Source organism: Neolamprologus brichardi, chromosome 16 (genome assembly GCF_056152115.1).
Source record: "Neolamprologus brichardi isolate AB-2024 chromosome 16, ASM5615211v1, whole genome shotgun sequence".
Lineage (NCBI taxonomy): Eukaryota > Metazoa > Chordata > Actinopteri > Cichliformes > Cichlidae > Neolamprologus > Neolamprologus brichardi.
Genome location: NC_142119.1, coordinates 18,798,979 through 18,821,070, shown reverse-complemented (window position 1 = coordinate 18,821,070; position 22,092 = coordinate 18,798,979). Strand labels below are relative to the sequence as shown.

The window sequence follows — 22,092 nt, the reverse complement described above, 5'->3', positions numbered from 1 at the left end:
CCTTAAATAACAAGAAGAAATGAAGTAAAGGGGAAAAAAGGGTGGGGTTGTACATGTATCTTTTATTTATCAAGAATACTCTTTTTGGTCATCATATGTCCAAAAATAACAGGAAAATGCAGATTTCTGTCAAATAAGCTAACCCAGAATCCCTGCTTTTACTGTGTGTGGACTGATCGCACTTAAACATGTAGTCAACCCACAAACGCCACTTCTCAGCCAGGAAAAGTCCTGCTAAATGTTTCCGAACATTTAAACACTGGAAAGTCCAGAAGTGCTGGTTTCTTTTGGGTTTTTTTTACCTTTTAAACTGGTATTACAGACACAGAATGTTATGAAGCAGGAAATTCACTCAGCAGATCTGTGCATAATGCTCCTTGGTGAGAAATACTGAATTAAAATCTATTTTCTCTTGAAGAAAGTGAGGTTTTATCCTTTATGATTGAAACCTTTCGAACAGCTACAGTTGTGTGGAAACTTTTCACAGGACTCAGGTCCTCCAAAAAACTAAGTACACCCTGAATGCTTCCATAGGAATTAAGTAGCAGCTAGGTGATGCTAATCAAATGCACTTGATTAACTGATTAACATCAGCAAGTGTGAGCAGCTCTTCTTTCTAAAAAGAATATGGCAGCATGACTTAGCTTTGCAAAGTTGCATCAGAACAAACCACAGGAGTTCTGCAACAATGTCCTTTGGACAGATAAGACCAAAGCGGCCATAATGCACAGCACCGTGTTATCAGCATAAATCTTTCATACCAGCTGTCAAGCACGGTGGTGGAGGGGTGATGATTTGGGCTTGTTTTGCAGCCACAGTACCTGAGGACCTTGCAGTCACTGAGCCAACCATGAACTCTGTATACCAAAATATTCTAGTGACAAATGTGAGGCCATCTGACTCTAGAATACAAGCTAAAGCTTGGTTGAAATTGCATACTCCAAGTGGACAGAGATCTCAAGCACAGCAGCAAGTCTACAACGAAATAGCTGAATTTTCGTTGTTGTTGTTATTATGACAGTTCAGACATCAAGCTGATTAAAAGGCTATGCAGGACCTTAGGAAGGTTGTGCACTGATGAATAATGTAATGATGCAGTAATGTAACGTATATGTAAGTCATATAGAAAACAATGGCTAGTGACTTCTGCAAGCCACTGAATCGTGGGGTGTATTTAGCTTTTGAAGGACTTCATAGTCATGTGACAACTTAGTTGAAATGTTTTTTCTTGACTGCCATTTCCAAATAGAAGAAAAAAATGTAACCATTCATTGAAGTTTGTGTTAATATTGTTGTCATTAGCCTTTCAGCTAATAATATTTATCAATAAAATAAAAAATTAGTAGTCAAATGGGATTTTAAGGCAAAGGCACTTCTTCATATGTAATCCGCACATATGGAGGTTTCATTGGCAGATGCCAGTACTCAAAGTTGTAGTAGAAATAGAAGCTCCTTTCCAACACGACCGTCTCAAAAGCCTCCAGCAGACTGATCATGGCATCTGCAAATGTCTGGTGTGGCCTAAATGTGTGGTAAAATTTACGAATGTGCGATGCCAGATTTTTCAGAGCAGGCTGTCCGAAAATGGCGCTGTCATTGCCGAGGTACGTGGGCTCTCCGCTGTACAGGTAGATCTTGGTGTAGTTGGTCTGTGATCGGCTGGATAGTTTGGCTCCCAGCTCTGTAAGCTTCCTGTATGTACGGTGGACAAACTGGGAACAGTCATATGATTCGAACCACACCGTGGCGTTGGGGCTGGGGTCAGACCGAACTGCCCACGTCTCGTAGTAGATCCCAGTCTCGTTGTCGTCCTGCACCCAGCGGGCCATGTCGTTGAACTGCTGCCCTGGAGAATTAAAGAAAAACATGTTAATACCAGAAAAAAAATGGGTGTGAAGCAGAAAGTCCAAGAAGACGAGTGTAAAAAACATTTTATATGTTCGAGGCATTTAATTATTAGATGTGCTCTAGCTCTCCCTGGACAAGACAAGCTATCAGTCACAAAACCAGAACTGCCTGTTTTGGGTTTTGGAAGCTATCCAGGGCCTCCTGAAGCCAGTGAAACAGTCAATGCAGAATTTCTGTTTCAACATGCTGTCTTTCTACAGTTTTCATGATTACCAAGTACCCTGGATGTGTATCTGACTCAATACAAAGTACAAAATTTGTAGTTTTACAACTACAAAAGCAAAATAAGCTGTTTCAGGGTCATGCTCTGCAGGATATATTTGTAGTAAAATCCACATTATCACCAGTCATATATCCACTGATGATGTAACATATCTAGTTTTATGTCGGCTTCTCTGTGCACAGATGTCAAGTCTTACCTGTGATTACTCCAATTTTCTCTAAGGTGCCATTCTGTGACCAGTGTAAATCATCGATGCCTTCAAAGAAGCAGGCAGCTCCCTGGTTGCACCAGAAAGGTGCGTACACTTCTTGTCTGAGGTGAGGAAAAGTGCAGTTGCCCAGCTGAAACAGCTCGTACCACTCCATGGTGTAGTTGGCTCCTGTCTCTGCACTACTGAACCCAACAGCATCATGCATGATGTGCTGTAAAGAGAACAGAAACATACTCTGGTTTTATGTGTGTGTGTTTCTATGAATAGTGTAGCTGCAGCTGCACTTCTGTTTTAACAGAGGGACTATTTTTATTAGCCAGAACACAGCGGCCCCTTCACTTCTGTTTTAGAGAATAAAATATTAAAAACGAAAAGAAAAATGTGCCCTGGTGCTTTTTGCTTTATCCCTGACTTGTAAAAAGACATTTCAGAATTCAAATTACACACTTACAAACTTTCCCAGCAAACTTCCATACTTGAATTCCCACACTGGAGTCTGCAGCCGATACACCGAGATGGTGTCGCTGTCTCTCATGTAGGGAATCCGTCCATCTGGGTCTCCGGTGGGGCAGAACGGATAGAGAGCTTGACAGTAAGAGTCCACATCAGGCCGACGATCGAAACGCCTGTGGGTGACATGAGACACGTCAGATGGTTGGTCAAGGTTAAAGTCACTGCGAGCCCAAAGCTACTTCATGTTAAGCCACCTTTTGTTGCTCTACAAAAATGAGCATATTATCCTAAATAATGTTATTTAGGATAATATTTCAACTCAAATATGAACTAGCTGTGTCACTCTGTTTTAATTTATACTAAAATGTAAATAAAATTATGTTATAATTTGCAAACCTCAAAAAAATGTATTCACAATACAACATAGAAAGTATATCAGACGTTGTAACTGACAAGACTGTACCAATTTAGGAAAAAAAATTGGGATGGGGGCAACAAAAGGCTGGAAAAAATAGGTTAACAGCTGGAAGAACATTTTGCAGCTAATTAGGTTAAATGGCAACAAGTCAGTAACATAATCGGGTCAAAAAGAGCTTCTTAGAGAAAAGTAAAGACGGGGAAAGGTTCACCAATCCCCAAAACAAGGTGTCTAAAAATTGGGAAAATTTTCAGAATAATGTTCCTTAGTGTAAATTCAAACTTTCAATCAACAAGACACAAGAGAGAATCTGGAGAAATCTCTGTGCACAAACACCAAGGCCAAAACTCAATACTGAAGCACTGCATTAAAAACAGGCATGATTCTTTTATGGAATCACTGCACAGGCTCAGGAACACTTCCAGAACTCCATGTCTGTATCAAATGCAGGTTAAAGTGTAGAAACAGCCAGAAATGCAGCAAACATTTCTGGCACATCCACTTTAGATGAACTGCTGCCAGCTGATGACAGAAGGTCACAGAGCCATTACATAAATTTTTGTGGCGCGTTTTTGGAAATGTATGAAACCCACTCCACTAATTCTGCTGCACAACTGAGATACTCCAGATTCCAACATTTTTAAGTCACGTGAACGTACCACGAATACTTCCTCGGGTTGCTGTCTAAAACAACGCTTTATTGGGACAACAAGAACGCACAAAAATCACAAAATGTCTTCTTAACATGTTAGTGAATGTGTAACATCGGAATAGACACGTTTTCTAGGAATAAAAACATAAAAGTTGCGAACTTAGTACTGATCAAAACGGACTAAGCGACCATTCGTAATTGAAAACGAGGTTTATTTGATCGCCTTTTCCAGTTTTCTTCATTATCTGTCACATGATTTAACGCTAAAGAGCGGAGTGAACGTGGAAAAGTGTGCGGTCTTTATACCTGTAGGGTACGGGCCACTTCTGCTGTCCATTAATCCTGAACTGAGCGACGACGTGCAGAAAGAGGAGCAGTTTGAATCCCAGAACGACCTCCGTGTGAAACATGTCGAAGCCCTAAAAACACAAACACCAAAAAACAGCAGTTACGAAGATCACTATCTTCCCATGACTCACCGCCTCTAACTTCCTCATTACAGATCACATGGTTTTGTTGATGATACCAAATCACATGACCACACCAGACAAGAATATGGGGCGCCGTTTGTAAACTGAAACATGCTGAAATTAATGGCAATTTTTCCACATTTAGCTAAAAACCTTTCTAAAACATGTTTTTTGAGTCATGTTTTTTTTTTTTTTTACAATATTTACCAAAATATTTGTAACCTTTATATTTAAAACACAGTTTTAGCGGTTCAATCTAAGTGTTAAATGTTAAATCTAAATATTATATTTAAATCATGAACATGCATGAATATATTTCAATATTCATTCTGATGTTTTATGGCTCCAAATTTTCTTTTGTGATTAATCAGTTTTTCTAATGTACATTTTACATTTTTAAAGATCTTTGTCTACTTTCCAACTTCTTCTGTGTGAACTTCAGCTTTAAAGCCAAAGTGCAGAATTTCATCAGTTGTGGACTTTGGCTTTCAGGTGAATGATTCGGTGTATTTCAACTCATGAAACATTTTTTTTCACCAACAATTCAGTAATTATAAAAATTGAACTCAAATCATTGAGCTATCCGTCCCCTGGCGGATAGCTCGGTTCCGATAGACGGTTCCGCCCCCTCATTCTAACACAGCCAACCAGCACCTCCTAACTCAATCTCGCTTTCTTCCCGTACGAAACTACTTTGAGCTCCCTCAGCGCGTCAAGGCTAGCTTGATTAGCTGCTTAAGAGTTCTCAGGCGTCCCGTGAAGACGCCTGAGGAGTATGTCGCCTAACGCAATTTTTCCGGTTCCAGTTTGGATTGTGCTGAGTAAGTCCTAGTAGAAGTATACTTATAGTTATACTCTGTCGAAGAGCCATCGCGTCAGGCAAGCTGTTCCAGGGGTTCCTGGTTTTAGTTAGCGAGGTAGCCAACATTGTCTATCTCGGACTAACACATTACGACAAGCCTTTTACCTTTTTGTGTTCAGCTAGCATTAACTTGTAGTTGCTATTGGCTAGCAGAGTGCAGCTATGTCACGACGAGCTGACTCCTGCGGTGACTAGCTCGGATTGAACCCCCGCTGTTAGCTTTAACTATGAACGAGATAATGTGTCGCGATGAGCCTGATGTAGCTTAGTCTCACCCCTTTCCGCTAACTATGCCCATGACTCTTACCCCCGCCAAAGGGTCGGAATCGAAGGCCAAAGAGGCTGCATCCCGCCTGTGCCTTACATCACGAGGCGCAATCATCTCGGGCAGGGACCCTCATCCAATGTGCATCATTTGTATGGGTGCCAAGCATGCTCAGGATTCACTGGCAGACCCTCAGGGATGCCCACACTGTGCATTGATGCAGGAGAAAGTCCTGGAAAGGAGGCTGAGAGTAACGAACAGTCAAGACTCCTGCCTGTTGGCCGCTAATGCTACAGGTGATATGCGTCATCTGCGAGCCTCCATGAGCTGCGTGGACATGATGGAAAGAGAGTCCCTGCTCATGCCCCCATCGTTCGAGGACCTCCTTGATCAAAATGTGGGTGAGCCAGGTGGAGAGGACACGGAAGGTGATGCCAACTCCGACCTCCTCAACCTAGAGGACATGGATAAGGAGGAGGATGACTCCACCTTCCCCCCAAGCAGTCCAGGCCACCAAGTTGCACCCTCAGAGGACAGCAATTTGTACGAGGTCTTGAAATGGACTGTTACCAAGCTAGGTATCCCATAGCTAGCCGCCCAGGATGCAGGGGCAGAACACGACCTGCATGATGGCAAGAGGCTCCCACCAGCATTGCCTCCATCCAAGCAGCTTCTGCCAGCATTCCTGGCCTACATGAAAGAAATGAGCCGCTATTGGTCAAGCCCAAGGGTCAGGTCATAGGGTTAAAAGCAAGCTTCCGACCAAGGGCTGCTCTAAGCTTGAGATCCAGGGAATGGGTGTACTGGGGCTGACCGAACCCCAGTTCCCAGGCGGTGGAGCCTTCAGTTGCATATCACCTTCACCCTAACCGCAGGGCAATCTCAGCTTGTTTCAGCATTTCTTTGCCCAGTAAGATGGATCGCCTCACGGCATCTATTTATCAAAGGACGTACAAATATGCTGCACAGCCAGCACGCTCGTATGCAGTATGGTTAATGCAGTCACTCTACTGTCAGCATATTAGGCAGAAATTCTGGAAGACATGGGCTATCAGCTGGACTCGGGTTCCCCAAACCCAGCCCTGTGGAATAAAATCTGCGTGGTTAATGATCTCATCCTTCGCTCTTCCAGGGGAGCAGTCCAAGGTTGTGGTGTGTAATGAGCTTTGCAGTTTTGGGTGAGAGAGCTTTGTGGCTACACCTCTCAGGCTTAGGTTATGCTCTGAAGGCTGAGGTCATGGATGCAGCCTATGACTTGACCAAGGGTCTTTTTGGCCCAGCCCTGGAGAAAATAAGCAAGACAAGCACCTGTAGAAAGGAAGAGCAAGAAGCAGGTGCCAAGAGCTGGCTTTGTGGCAGCAGCAGGTAGACAGAGTGGGGCCAGAATGCAGAGAGGAGTGGGAGGCCTGCAGTCTACCCACCAGGTCAAAGTGGAGAATCAAAGAACTTGGGGCAAGCATTATTTTGCAGCAGCTGCCGTCACATCCCAGAGAGGGGAGAAAGAAACGGTCAGCCTAGCACACCGGCAACTTTCTGTCTCACCCCTCTCTTCTCCCCCAACGAGAAGGAATGTGTTGGAAGGAGTGTAATGGGCTGAGTATTTCAGAAACTGCTGATCTACTGGGATTTTCCCACACAACCATCTCTGGAGGTAAAGGACAGAACAAGTAGCAAGACTGAAAAAAACAATAGCAGTGGAAAAGTATACAGTCTTTACCCGACAGTGTGCTGAAAAAGAAAATACAGATTTTCACTTACCTTTTTATGCCTTAACCTGCATAATTTGTGTCTACTACATTAATGAATCTTTGATATAAAAGTTCATTTTCTTCCTTTTTGTAGCAACCTCTTGTGGTAAGATGTAATCATGTAAATGTTGTGCTTTCTTACTTGTCAGTTACTGCCTTTAGGTGGGACTGAATTAGGGGTGGGTTTTAATAATCGATTCATCGATTAAAATCGATTCTGGCTTGGACAACGTGATATCGATTCATTAAAACCCTGAATCTATTTTTTTTTATATAAATGTATTTTTCCCAAAATGCCAAAATTTTTTTGGTGAAACGTCACAAAATTTCAACAACCACCAAACAGCTAAGACAGTAAATGAGAGCAGGTACACGGCTTCTGCACAAAGACGTAAACACACAGCGCAGACCCGCGAATCAGAATCAGTGAGATGTAGCCTTTCTCTCACCTGACGGCAGGGACACGGTCGGGGCTGAAAGCCGACAGCTTGCTGATTCTGATGTTTCGGCGGGTCTGCGCTTTGTGTTTACGCCCTTTTTGCGCTGATTCTAAAGCTGTTAGTTTTATCTCTCTCCAAACAATATTGACCGAACCAGCAGCAAAAGAAGATCCAAACTACGCTTCACATTAACATCGTCATGGACTCCCTCTGACTTTTGCTGTTTTGCTTCCACCACAATAAAATCACACTTCACAGCACAGCACAGCACAGCACAGCTCGCTCTCTCTCTCTCTCTCTCTCTCTCTCTCTCTCTCTCTCTCTAACATTTTAGGTGTTAAAATCATTTACATGTAAACAACTAAATAGAAATTTTGACAAAGAGCTACTAAAAAGGTTTTTGGAGTAATTTTCAGTGGTTATTTGGATGTGAAATACCTGGTAGGCAAGTTATTAACTTTATGAGAAAACCTTCTATTCAGGTACGGAGCCACTATTAAGGTTACAGCAAACACTTTTATTCAAGTACAATTTCTTGTCAAAATGGCTGTAAAAAAGATCAGTTGCAGGATGTGAGAGCTCACGTTTACAGAAGAAAGATCAAGTGTACATTTGTAAAGAATAAATGAATAAGACCTATTTAGGCTTTAGGGAAACTTGACCAGAACAGAGCTGTTGTTTAGTTAGTATATCCCCGCCAGTGTCAAAGCCTTCCAGTAATCAGTGTATTCATATATTATCTTTTAGTGTTAAAAATCGTTTTGCTCTTTTCTTTTGACATATGCCAATTAAAAAAAAAAAAAAGGATTGTGCAAAGGTCCTGAATTAACCCTTGGAAACAGCCATTTATTTAAAAAAAAGTCGAAGTGTCCATGGAAATACATTGTGCAAGGCTCTTAATTTCTTTAAGCAGTCTTCAGGAATAGTTCTCCTGGCTTCTTGAAAGAAAGTCAAAGCTCTTCTTTGGATTTTGGCTGCCTTTTATCTGTTCTCTGTTTAAATATTTCGGTCACATTATTGATAAATTCACGTAGCAAAAGTTATTTATATTTAATTCACTGCTTCATTTTGTTTTTTAAATTTACATTAATGACTGTTTTACTACCAGTTTCAATACTACTAACGTTATTGTTTATATTACTCGTTATTAAAAAGCTGTAGTGCTCAGGTGAGGACACACGATGGCGTAAGAGGGCGCGTCAAAGTATTTTTTAAAGCGTAGAAGAAGCGGCATCGGAGGCGTTTTGTCCGCTGACAGTCCGCCATGCTCAGCCTTCTGCAGCACTGTGGTCGCAACCTACTGACAGCTAGGACCCTCCAGACCGTGAGCAGCAGTTATTATTCAGCGCAGATGGGCAAACGCGTGGCTGTGGTGCTGGCGGGCTGCGGCGTCTATGACGGCAGCGAGATCCACGAGGCCTCCGCTGTTTTGGTCCATCTGAGCAGAGGGGGTGCGACTGTAAGTGTGACGCGCTGATTTTATCTGCCGCTACCCCTGGAGTGAACACCACATCAGAAATGGTCATTAGCTTCCAGTTTGTCCGCTTACACTGCTCCGTGCTGAGCAGTTTCTACGATTTTTGCACTTTTTATTTGCAGTCCGACCCGTGAGCGTCCTTTGACCTCTACAACCTGTTAACCAGACTGCGCACAGTGACACGAACAGCCTCGCAGAATGTTTTGTGCAAACTGCTGAATAATAAACGACTGAAATGTACCGAAGTATATAAAGTTCCTTAACCTCAACAGTTATCTGCCCCCCCAGAAAAAAACACCCAACTCTTAGTAAAGCTCATCTGGTCCGCCATGTTTATTTATTTATTTTTACCAGTAAGTATGGTGTGCTATTATTTGTGTAGTAAATGTTTCAAGCTGTCGTGGGTCTTTTAGAGTAATTGCTGAGGGAAAATGCTGCACTCTGCTGAACAAACTGTGTCCTGACATAACAAGATTTCTGCTGCTGACACCATCATTTTCTCCATTATTCCCAGAGAAATGAAGTTTTCATATTTGACAAATGCACCAGTACTGATATGTTTTATAGCCGATAACAGCCTTCACTGGTTAAGCAGGAAGGATGCCTTATCTGAGTTTAATTGGTTTCTTATAAGGCAATTCTTTCATTATCTGGACGTTTGAAAGGGTCTCTGAGGCAGCCATTTTGATCAGTATATGGTCTTGTCTGAGCTGCTGATGGGTAGCTTCAGTGAAATGTGAAGGCCTGTGTACTTTCAGCAGCTCTCTGTACCGGCCTTAAAAGAATGGTTTGTAAAAGTCCAAAAAACGGGCCCAGAGAGCGTGATAGTGTGTCCTTTTTCTTACCAGCAGTGCAAACCTCTAAATGGCCAAGTGACTTTCCCAAGCCTTTCAACTCTACCTATGTGTGCAGTTAAATCTGTTTATGAGTGTTGCAGTTTTGGCTGGAGCACTCTGAGGAAATTAATTCAAAAAACTTATCACAATAACTTAGAGCCTCTGAGTGGAAGCATCCACCTGGTGTCTATATAGCGCTCTGCATGTAGAGGTGCAAGCTGACCATGATGGAATTTAAATTTTATTTATGTTTTAATGAGACTTTTTTTTTTTAGTTTTGAGGCTTGAGGCGTTTCTTCATTTCTGTTAGTAATATAACCAATCGTAACCCTCCAGCTGGACTAATCAGTCACCAAAGGAACTGTTCAGGCATATCTCATAACAGAATTTTTTCCCTGCCTATTAAAAGGTTTGGTGCTCTCCAAAGAGCCACCAGTAACAGAAAAGCACACATACTTCAGGTAACCCTTTATAAGACATGCATTGAAACACTTTCTTCCCTCGTGTGTTAAGACTTCAGTTTAGTAATACTAAGTGGTTACAACTATTAATATCACTATATTATTGTTATTACTCCTTTGATTGGTGTAAGAGAATTTCTCAATTATGCAACATATGTCTTATTACTGCACATTACAAGTTGCTACCTTGTTACAAATTACACTCCTTAGAGTCCATACCGCATATTTACCTTACATATTTAAGGACCTAGCTAACCCCTCACAACAACAATGGTAGATAAATGTTTAAAAACAGAGCTGCCTTCATCCCGTGAAAGATTTCTCTTTCCTCAAGGACAGAAATGACAGTTGGGACTGGAAATTTTCTCAAATTCCTCTTAAAAAGTTTCATTTTTCAGGAATTAACATGGAATGACCCAGACACATGTCTCAAGCTTACAAGAGTAGTCATCAGTCAAAGGTCCACTATGAGTCAGGGAAAGTGTTGCGAAATGCAGATATTCTTAGGTTTTGAAATGCTGCTCTGACAGAAGTTCTGTCTAGTTAGTTTCAAGAATTATGATGTTAACAATCATCATTAGTTGCCTGGTGTGGGTTTTTTTTTTTTTTTTTGTTGTTGTTGTTGTTGTTGTTTTTTTGAACTCATCTCTGCTGCTTTTATCACCTCCAGGTGAACATGTTTGCACCCAATATTGACCAGATGCATGTGGTAGATCACCTGAAAGGTGCGCCTTCTCAGGAAAAGAGGAATGTGCTGGTGGAGAGCGCAAGGCTGGCCCGTGGAAACATCCAGGATCTGTCTAAGCTCAGCGTGAAAGAGCACGATGCTGTTATTTTCCCAGGTTTGTGTCTATATGTATTTCGCTGGCACAATCGAAGCCTACAGAAAAAAGATGTTGGGAATGTCTGAGTAAGGTCGAAACTGAAGTTTGTATTTCTGGCTTATGTACATCCAGACATTAATCTCACCTCTTCCTCATTTTTGGTGTTTTACAGGCGGCTTTGGAGCTGCGAAGAATCTCTGTACATGGGCAGTGCAGGGCAAGGACTGCTCTGTAAATGACGAGGTCAAGGCTGCTCTGCAGGCGTTCCACAGCGAAGGCAAACCCATCGGCCTCTGCTGCATCTCACCTGTGCTGGCTGCCAAAGTGATCCCCGGGTGCGAGGTCACCGTCGGCATCGAAAAGGACGACAAGTGAGAAATACAACATGGACTTCCTTGTTTGCATTCTAAGTCTGGACTTTTAAATGTTGCAGTTGTTGTGTGCAAACAGTTGTTTCCAGAGACTACCACGTGCTGGGCGTGGGCTTGTTTACAGACAGTCTGCCTGTCCTGTTGCACAATTTCTTCCTGTTTCCATGACAAATTAATTTGATTACAGTGTTAGATTTTAAAAAAAGGACTTAGGAGAGGATCTGTCTTTGTCAGAGTGGTGGCTCACTGACACTTGGACCAATTGATCGGTTGACAGATGTCAAAGCCAACAATCAGTTGAGATCATGATTTTGTTTACAGGCAAAATAATATTATAAAATTATTTTAAAAAATTAACAGAATAGAAGAAAAAATGTGGCTGATACCAGTAACCAATGCGTGTTTCAGTAGATATCTGATTTGGATGCTCGTTATTTTTCCACTTTGTGCTGGGTAAACAAAGGTCTTTCTTATAAAATATTGGCTGTTTTGAGTGATTTAGCTCTTCAACACACAGTATTTGACTGTGTCTACATGCCTAAATGTTGCTGTAATGTGATTGGCAGATTAGATATTAGATAGTTAACGAGTGAGACCCACTGGTGCACTGTGCAGGATGCTAAATATTCGATTGACAGGACAATCACTGGTGTGTTTGTGTAAATAGGAAGCAAAAACTGTTGGGTTCTTTCCATGTTAAGGTGGAAAGTCCCTTTGTAAGTGCAGTTTGCAGCCATAATTGATGCATCTCCAAAACTTATAAATAAAGCAAAAGCCCAAATGTTCCTAAGATGTTTGCAGAAATCGGCTTTGAGCAGCAAAACATTAAGTAGTGCCTCTCCTCCCCCACCTCTCAGGTATCCAGACACCGCTGACACTGCAGCGGCCATCAACCAGCTGGGCTGCAAGCACGTGAGCAAGGGCGTCGGCGAGAGCCACGTGGACGAAAAGAACAAGCTGGTCACCACCTGTGCCTTCATGTCCAACGCTCCGATCCACGAGATATTTGATGGAATCGGATCGATGGTGCAGGGCGTCCTGAAACTCGCCTGAGTGTAATCAGTAGAAGGTCAAAACAAGGAAAAGACTGGTGCCAGCTGTGCAGTAGATGTCTGCTGAGCTGGTTGCAGAATGGTGTCGAAGTGATTAAAAGCACTAAAAGATAATCTAGAGTAGCAGAACTGAGCTCCTTGTGAGCTGAATTTTTGAGTTTGCGTGTCAGTTTTACTGCTGCTGTCGTGGCTCCACCCCACATCTGTCACATTTTAGAGAATCAGCTGCAGGTGAGGATAATGTTCTCAGAAACAAACAAATAAATAAACGAATACAAGGAAAAAGATTCAGTTTATTTCTGACCACAGAAGAGAAAAAAGTATGTACAACATATTTACACGGTTATTATTTAATTCGTACTTTCTTGAAAAGATTACAAAGCTTCATATAAAGATATGAGTGTGTAATTACAAAATCCTCATTCTGTCAAGGCGCTCTTGATTTCTTGTCATTCTCAGATATGAACCCAATATTGAGCAATCTGCCACCCTTTCAATGTTTCCTATAACATCAATGACCCGCTCCACTCCCTCTGTGCACAGCACAGACGAAGCATTCACACTGAACTTCTCCACCAGGTGCTTCAGAGTCAGCGGTTTCCTCCAGTGGCCGTAGAAAGTGTCACATCTGGCTGTGTAGCTCGGCCCCTGGTGCGTCGCTATCTCGACCTCGCAGTACATCTTGTCAAAACTGGGCAGGTTATCTTCCGGCGTCTCCAAGCTGACTTTGCCCAGGAGCTCCTTCAGAGCGGATCGGCCGATTTGAGCGTCGCCGAAAGACGCCACGGTCACCTTGTTATCCAGCAGTGCGGTGCAGGCGTTGAACTGGAACGAGTGCCTGGCTTGGTGCTCTGTGGCAGGTAACGGGCAGTTAACGTACTTGGATGGAGGCACCCGAAGTGTGACATGCCGGATCTGGCTGAGGTCAAATTTGCCGACTGCGTTTTGGAGCTTTTCCCGGGCTGCCAGAGCTGCATCGACAACCCAGTGCATCCCGAGGTGAGTGGGGATGCGTTTGAATGCCACGTCCTGATCTTCCAGAATCCATTTATATGCTCTCACAGCAGAATCCGCCATAGCGGAGGGACTGTAGTCTTTGTAGTAAACACCAAGCCCTCTGTCCAAATCCAGTATGGCTGGATTTCCCTTCAGTCCTATCTGGGCCAGCCGAGCGGCCTCCAGGCCTCTCCGAGCAGCGTTTCCAATGTGGAGAGGTTTGGTCTGTGTGGCAGCGTTGGCTAAAGGCGCCCCTGCAGAGGAGGCTGCTATGGCAAGAGCATGAATGCACTGTTCAGGGGACAGACCGAGGAGCTTAGCCGAGGCTGCAGCGCTGCCCATCACTCCAACAACACTGGGAGGGTGGAATCTGAGAAGCAAAACAATAAGATTTACTCAAGCGTGACATAGTGAGGGTCAAGGTCAAGGTAACTTTATTTATACCCATAGGCAAGGTAAATTTGCTTTACAGAAAAAATAACAGCATTTGGCATCCCTTTAAAAACACATACCTAGTAAAGATATAAACCTCACTGTGGCACATATATAGTAATTTTAATATTTCGAATCAAAAAACAGTTCTTATTTAATTCAGTGACAGCAACAGGGACAAAGCTATTTTCATAACGCTTTGTCCTGCATCTCGGAAATAGAAACCTCCGTCCTGAGGGAAGAAGCTGAAATTCACCCCTTAGAGGATGGGAACCATTTTTAAGGATTGATAAAGCCATCCTCTGTACCTGCTTAGAGTACAGGGAGGCTAAACAAGACTGTGGCTCACCTATCAGACGACTGGACCATCTCACTATCTGATTTAGAGAGTTTTTCTCTGTGACAGAGGTCTGACCAAACCATGCCACCAAACAAAAGGATAAAACGGACTCAATAAAAGAACGATAAAACAAAGTTAAAATTTTTTGGTCAATGTGGAAATGAGCAAGTTTCCTAAGACAATAAAGGTGCTGGTGATTCTTTTTACAAACTGATTTGCAATTTTGATCAAAGTTCAGTTTTTCATTGATTATGGTCCCAAGATATTTATATGATCGTACTTGCTCTATTTTCTGACCTTTAATAAAAGTGACTCCGTGCCCATTTTGTTGTTTCCTAAAATCAATCACCATATCTTTTGTTTTAGATATGTTCAGCTGGAGATAAGACTCCTCACACCACTGAACAAAGTCATCAATGACTGGACCGTGGTTAGTTTCACCCTCTTTCAGTAAGCTGACAATAACAGAGTCATCTGCATATTTAATGATGGCCCTGTTTTCATATCTGCTCTGACACATGTTTGTATAGAGAATGAAAAATAAGGGAGATAAGATGCACTCTTGAGGATGTGATTAGTGATTCTGATTAACTGAAATCACTGCTTCATTAATCAAACAGTTCATATGTATTTTAATCATCAGTTTAGTCCTTTTTAAAGGAGGTTTTTGCGATTTCTCCTTATAAGGTATTTTCATGTGAGCACAAACCAGAACCCAGTCACCACATCCACCTCTAAAACCCAAAATGAAACCAAAACTGTTTTCTTGGCTTGACAGCACTAGGTACTGGTGAATCAAATGCTCTAGTCTTTCTAATCTAAATGAGCTGGAGAATAAATTTATTCCAGAGCTGAAAATATTTCCAAAATTGATACCTTTCAGGGATGTTGTAGGCTTCTTTGGAGAACCTCATCAGTCTGCCCTGAACTTCAATGCCAACATTGAAGGCTAGCAGGAGATCTAGACCAGAGGGCTGGCTGGGAAGTGTCTCTACCAGGGCCAGCAGTGCAGGTAGGACGGCGCCCGAGGGATGAGTCGCAGGGTGCCAAGTGTCGTCAAAGTCCATGGAGTGAACCTAATAGACAGTCAGGCAAAGACGTGATCAGGGATCGAAGCAGAACTGGATCATAATTCCTGTTTTCTGCAGATTTTTGCTTTTGTAGAAATCCAAACTTACAGCGATGCCATTAACAAATGCAGCGTAATGAGGAGGCAGGATTATATCTGATTGACCCCAAACGCTGCTCCTTTCCCGCGATGTGAACAACTGGAGGCACATTAATATGAGTATAAATGACATTTCAAAAATAACTAGCTGCAGAAAGAAGATTATAATCACAAACCGGACTATTAAAGAAGTGCAAGACTTGACTGGATAATCAGTCATCAACATGTCATGGAAAACAACTTAATAATTTGTCAAGATTGCAATCAGGGCACAAATGAAGCGAGTTAGTTAGCAGGACCAATCATTTGTAAAGGAAATCCACCAATGAGCAGGAGAGTATTTTAATTTCAGCTGCACAAACAACCTCTGATGAGCCCATATAAAGATTTTTATGTGATCACTGACAATAGATACAGAGTACTCATGTATTACTAGTTACTGTGTAGAATTAAATGAGCATCTTCTACATCTACCCACATCATAAGCAAATATTTGTCAGCAGTTGTTTTCACAGTTATAGGGTAAACGCAGTTCACTGTACCTGACTGTACTTCAGAGCCTTATTGAAGACAGCTGTTCTGGTTCCTAATAGTCCGACACCGAGGGTGTCCAGCATCATCCTTTTGCTCCTGTTAATCACACCATCTGTCAGCTGTGAGGTGTTGAGGGCATGGATCCCAGCTCCAAAGCTCTCTGTGATACCCTGAAAAACATTACACGGGGCTAGTCAGTTCAAATGATGCAGACGTCTCCAGAGAAGGTGCAGCTTATTGTGGCTATAATCAAGTTAAGATGCTAAGCTATACTGCAGGTCACCAAAAGCCAAAAATACTTTCCAAAAGGTGCCTTTATTAAAGCTCATACAGCAACCAACAGTACCTTGCGAAGCATTGTTCAGTCTTGACAAGCTCTTCAAGTGACTAAACATCCAAGCAAAGCTGACTTTTATACACATGTCTGAGGGCTGGACTGCCAAATTTCCAAAGTGGCTAAAAACCCACTAGGATGAGAAGTGGGAACTTTCGCAATGACTCAATGCTGTCTTTTCATTTATGCTGGTTGCCAGTGCACTGGGGAGTCTGCACAATCTGCACACAACACAATCTTGTGACAGCTGATTTTGAATTTGAAAACATATTAAATCTGTGTTTTAGTAGGCACACATGATTCAATCACACGACTTAAAATAAAATGTTGCCCCTAAAACTGTAATTTTCTTCTGTCCAATTCAGTCTTCTGCTCCTCTGGACACACACCCTTATGTACACTTTATAACTCACAATGTAAATAACTTGTGGAAGTGCACTGATCTACTGCTCAGACTCATCTTATCAGCCCTCAGATATATGCATTACATATACATAAACTCATGTTCAGTCCAAACATGCAATATGCTTATTCTTGTGTCCAATCTTACAATTCAATTCAATTTTATTTGTACAGTGCCAAATCACAACAACAGCCACCTCAAGGCGCTTTATAATGTAAGGTAGACCCTACAATAATACATACAGGGAAAAACCCAACAATTGTGGGTTATATATTTATAGATGCATGTGTGTGTGTGTGTGTGTATATATGCAGATATATACTGTATGTGAATATGTAGTTGTGGAAATGTGCCATCTTTCATAATGGTGCCCGGTAATGGAAATTCATTGATGTGCAAGGGGAAGTTTATAATGCAGAAATGAAATAGGTGAAAATCACGTGATAAAGAGTTTTTCATTTTCAGCCGCTGATTATTGAACCAAAAGCTGTGGCTTAAGTTTTATTGTTACCAGTCGCTCACAACTGCAAACCCCAAATCTCCATCTGGTCCAGTTTGCATATAAACGTGGGCTTATTAATGATTATCACTGATTGTTATTTGTTTTCTGGGTAAAATCTGATGGTAAACCAAAGTCTTTGAAGAAGTGAAAGTGAAACAATTTCATCCATTTTATGTAAAAATGAAGAAAACGTGGTTGTGTTTCTCTCTTTTCAAAAAGATTAGTTTACATGGAAGGGCTTAATTATGTAATTCCATAATGTGCTTCCTTTCCAGCTGCTCCTTTTGTATTATACAGATTAAGCTGATACACTATGTAACATTTTGCTCAGATTTGTGTAATTATGTCCAAAATAAAGCTGAATAAAACTTTCTACCTAACTATTTAAAAAAAAAAAAAAAAAAGATACTGTGGTCTTAAAAACGGCAATAACATAAAAATCTATAAGAACAAGACTTTGGTGGATCACTCTCCCTGAGACAGGAGGTCCACATGACTGTGACTCTAATGCTCCGTCCTTTTACAAAATGGTGCAACTTTGAAACTTCCTAAATGTCACCCACAACACACACTCAAGAAAATCACCACCAGCAATATCATAAAAAGAAGCAAAGCAAATATTGCACTGGATGATTATTAAGTGTGTTTCTGGCATATTTTTGCTTGTAAGTGACTTAATGAGAACTTTACTTTGTAGACAAAAAGTCAGTCATTTCATTACTATAGTTTAAGTTTAAGATTTGTAATAAGTTAGGGGTTATATTAATGTTTTATGCATCTATCTTGCATGCCACATTGTGCAATGTGACTGATTTCTTATGTATATGGCAAGACTTTTAGACACTACTTCCTCTATTGTAGCTTAAATGTTTTTTATAGTGTTTGCCCATGATTGATGTCTGGATTTGTGTTCGCTGACTGCTCTGCCTTCATGTAATTCTTGGAACTGTGTAAACAGCCTGCCATGTCTGATTCTCCTAAGAGGTTGAAAATGAATGTGCCTTGTGTTGTTTTATGTCTGGCCCCCGAGACTGGCTCAGGTTTAGTATAACATGCTCCTGCATAACAATAACCTGGTTCTCTGCCTAGATTACACTAGAATTAAAGCTATCACTCCTTCTGTTTGGTTTTTCTCATTTTCTCATTTTGTTTAGAAAGTATAGTTAGGTAGCACAGGTTTGAATTTATTCTTTTAAAAAGCAATAGTTTTACTCAATTAATAAATTATACCCATCAAAACCTTTTATCTGTGACTCAACCCTCCCCACCTGGATCATTCATGTTACGTTCTTCCCCCTTCGGCTTGGGCTGCTCGGGTCATAGCACCACTTTAGAACCACTTTGTGAAAGAATAAAGCATGAAGTGGGATAGTAGTAGACCTGCATTGAAGGAATATGATGCAGTACTAAAAACACTGCTTAAGAACTGTTGTTTGAAAGGACTAATTACAGTAATTCTTTCCTTCTTTAAATGGCTGTTCGAGAGCTCTCTCTCTGTGTGTGTGTGTTTGTAAGTTACTAATTAGCATTTAGAATTAGGTTAGGATGGTTAGACCTTAAAATGTAAAAAAAAAAGTGATACAGTTTGTGTAATTTTGCTTCTGTACACCAACATAGTGGATTTAAAATCAGCATGTGATTACAGTGCAGACTTTCAGCTTAAATTCAAGTTGTGAAATAAAAGAACTGTATTAACTGTTTAGGAATTACAGCCATTTTTATACTTGGTTTCCCATTTTCAAAGGTTCAAAAGTGACTGGACATTTAAACATTAAACATTTTTCTTTTTTGTCCACAACAAACTAAGACGTGGTGCTGATTTCAAGTGTTGACCTTTTTTGGGTATCTTGGAATGCTTGGTGTGAGGTAAATACAACTGAAGGAGGCCATTGTTAGGCTGAAAAGTCAACCAATAACACAACAAAATAAGACAATTAAAAAAGGAAGTGAGCTCAGAAACGTGAAACAGCATGGAACACAACAGAAGACAAAGGATGTGGATGATCACAGAATTCTTTCCCTGGTTAACAAAAACACCTTCGAAACATTTGGCCAAGTCAAGAACACTCTTGTGGAGATAGGCTTGTAGATTTCATGTAGGGATCGACTGCAAAAAATGTTCATCCAAGTCTTAACAAAGTTCCTTACATGTAAAATTATGCTAGCTTGCCCAATTAATTTAGAGCCTCTGAAAATAAATAACTGTGTATAAAAATGGCCATAATTTCTAAACACTTAATGTAACACGTTTGTGAAACCTCTTGAATTAAAGCTGAAAGTGTACACTTCAATCACATCTTAATTGTTAGATTTAAAATCCACTGTGATGAGGTACAGTGACAAAACTCACTTACAAAATGTTATGGCCCTAACTGTAATTAATGTGTGAGCATGCGCTGAATGCTGGCTGCATTTCCATTAGAAATGCAATGGGTGTCACTATTTCCATATTTTCCAAACATCTTTTTAAGGGAATAACTTGGACCAGTTTCATAGTCTCTGGTTTGTGTGTGATCCTAATGGATTTGCATTCATTTGGAGAGAAAAAAAAACACCCACACATGCTGTAATTTTATCACATCGGTATTTGCGCTACAAGGTCAGGAGGAAGGTGACGTTTCTGGTGGATACGTAGATTCTCTCTCTCTGTGGATGAGGAGGGAGAGCAGCATTGGCACTCTTCACAGTCATTCAATAGTTAAATGTTAATTCAGCAGTCACCTCCCGGTACGCACGCACGCAGTAAGCCCAAGCTTCATAAACGAGCTCCTGCCGCTGTGGTGTCTCAGTGTTTCCACTGATTCCACATCAGTGAAGCAGCTCAGAGAAGATGGCACTGGCAGACACCGAGCGCGGAGTGTCCAGCTGCGGGGATTCGGGCGCCCAGTTTTCCGAGATCATCGAGCTGAATGTCGGCGGACAGGTTTATGTCACCAGACACAAAACTCTGATCGCTGTCCCAGACTCACTCTTGTGGAACATGTTCAGCAAGAAGTCACCCAAGGAGTTGGCGAGAGACAGCAAAGGGCGCTTCTTCTTGGACAGGGATGGGTTCTTGTTCCGCTACATCCTCGACTATCTCCGAGACCTCAACTTGGTCCTCCCGGACTACTTCCCCGAGAAAAGTCGGCTGCAGAGAGAGGCTGACTTTTTCCAGCTTCGGGACCTCGCAAAACGCCTCAATCCCCGGGTGAGTAAAGAGAATTCAATCAGTGAGGAGATCAGCCAGAGCGACACAGAAGAGGGCGGGCAGCAGTGCGGCTCCTCCGGCGGTTTGGAGACTTTACGCACCATGTCTGTCAGCGGAGCCATGCGCTCCCCGTCTCTGGACTCTAGAAAGTCCGGCTACATCACGATAGGATACCGCGGCTCGTACACTATTGGCAGAGACATCCAAACCGATGCCAAGTTCAGGAGAGTGGCGCGCATCACAGTTTGCGGTAAGACCTCTCTGGCCAAAGAAGTGTTTGGGGACACGCTGAATGAGAGCAGAGACCCGGACAGGCCCCCTGAGAGATACACATCCCGGTACTATCTCAAGTATAATTTTCTAGAGCAGGCATTTGACAAGCTGACAGAAGCGGGATTCCACATGGTGGCCTGCAGCTCCACAGGCACTTGTGCCTACACCAGCAACGATCCCAATGAGGACAAAATTTGGACAAGCTACACTGAATACGTTTTCTGTCGGGAATAACCAACACCATTCGCGCCACGTCCGTGTAAATATACCTACATTTCACACCACAGAGGAATGTCTTCGAAGAGTAGTGCAGTTTCTGTGCTGATTGGTGACTTTTGTTAAGGAGTGACTGTACCATATTGCTCCATTATTGCCAGAAATTAGACACAAAATGCTCCCTCACCCCCCAAAAAATTATTTAACACACAAGATTTTGTTAGGTTTGGCTTGAAAAGATGAAGCTGTTCTGAGGTTCAAAGTGAGCAAAACTCAAAGCACTGCAAACATTATCTCCATCTCATAGAACTGCATGTCAATGTTTCAGTCATGTCTGACTCAGTGCTGTGTGAATTGAGTGGCATCCAGGAACAGACCAGCAGCAATTATTATTCAGTGTCATTGTGACTTCTAGGCTTGCTCGAGCACTTGTTTGGCCAAGTTTTGTATTATCTAATAGGCTCTTATAGCAGTTCTATCACTGACACGATTGTACTTGTATGTGAAGTGTTGGTAGAGTTGTATTTGTTATAAACTTACTCATTACAAATAAAGTCTTCTAACTCTGTTATTCTCAGCCATTTGCCAGCCATCCTACCTTCCTTTTAATGTCTGCACAAAGAGTACACAACAACAAAAATACTGACATTCACCTCTCTCCAACCTTTTAAACCATCCTCAGTGGGGGAATCAAAGAGTCAGCCTCAAAGAGAGATGCCCTACACAGAAATCTCACCCCGTCGTGGCAGTGGAGCCGCCAGCTCGACAAAACTTGTCACACAGTTTTAACCCAGAAGCGACGTGTTACAGAGTAGTGTCTCTGCTTGTCATTGCACTCACGCATGACTTACAGAATCCTGACTCTGAACTTTCCTTGCCTCCCACTTATTGTATCACATTTGCAAACTGCCCTTATAAGGTGCTATGTGCTTCCCAGTAACCTTTGCCCTGTTATAACCCCCCCCCCCCCCCCCCCCCCCCCAAAAAAAAAAGCTCCACATCTGAAGAGACAAGCCTTTAAATATTGCAGGAG

General features: G+C 41.9%; 5 protein-coding genes across 5 annotated transcripts; 3 read left to right on the top strand and 2 right to left on the bottom strand.

Moving 5' to 3' along the window:
• Nucleotides 1–48: 48 nt before the first annotated feature.
• cln5 (CLN5 lysosomal BMP synthase) lies at nt 49–4,362 on the bottom strand. The gene is made up of 4 exons (XM_006788176.3): nt 4,172–4,362; nt 2,794–2,968; nt 2,328–2,553; nt 49–1,846 (listed from the first exon to the last, which is right to left on the bottom strand). Exons 1-4 carry the CDS (start codon nt 4,273–4,275, stop codon nt 1,359–1,361), a joined length of 993 nt encoding a protein of 330 aa, XP_006788239.2. The 5' UTR covers nt 4,276–4,362; the 3' UTR covers nt 49–1,358.
• Nucleotides 4,363–5,487: 1,125 nt separating this feature from the next.
• LOC148098235 (uncharacterized) lies at nt 5,488–6,831 on the top strand. Its single transcript, XM_087830059.1, has 2 exons — nt 5,488–6,040; nt 6,671–6,831. Exons 1-2 carry the CDS (start codon nt 5,488–5,490, stop codon nt 6,829–6,831), a joined length of 714 nt encoding a protein of 237 aa, XP_087686185.1.
• Nucleotides 6,832–8,872: 2,041 nt separating this feature from the next.
• Nucleotides 8,873–12,956, top strand: zgc:162944 (glutamine amidotransferase-like class 1 domain-containing protein 3, mitochondrial). The gene is made up of 4 exons (XM_006788175.2): nt 8,873–9,109; nt 11,095–11,266; nt 11,421–11,619; nt 12,477–12,956. The coding sequence occupies exons 1-4, from the start codon at nt 8,915–8,917 to the stop codon at nt 12,670–12,672; spliced, it is 762 nt and encodes a 253-aa protein (XP_006788238.1). The 5' UTR covers nt 8,873–8,914; the 3' UTR covers nt 12,673–12,956.
• A 123-nt stretch (nt 12,957–13,079) lies between these two features.
• Nucleotides 13,080–16,499, bottom strand: acod1 (aconitate decarboxylase 1). Its single transcript, XM_087830058.1, has 5 exons — nt 16,488–16,499; nt 16,150–16,311; nt 15,618–15,707; nt 15,316–15,515; nt 13,080–14,037 (listed from the first exon to the last, which is right to left on the bottom strand). Exons 1-5 carry the CDS (start codon nt 16,497–16,499, stop codon nt 13,080–13,082), a joined length of 1,422 nt encoding a protein of 473 aa, XP_087686184.1.
• Nucleotides 16,500–20,071: 3,572 nt separating this feature from the next.
• Nucleotides 20,072–21,636, top strand: kctd12.1 (potassium channel tetramerisation domain containing 12.1). Its single transcript, XM_006788174.3, has one exon. It carries the CDS (start codon nt 20,211–20,213, stop codon nt 21,075–21,077), a length of 867 nt encoding a protein of 288 aa, XP_006788237.1. The 5' UTR covers nt 20,072–20,210; the 3' UTR covers nt 21,078–21,636.
• Nucleotides 21,637–22,092: the final 456 nt, after the last annotated feature.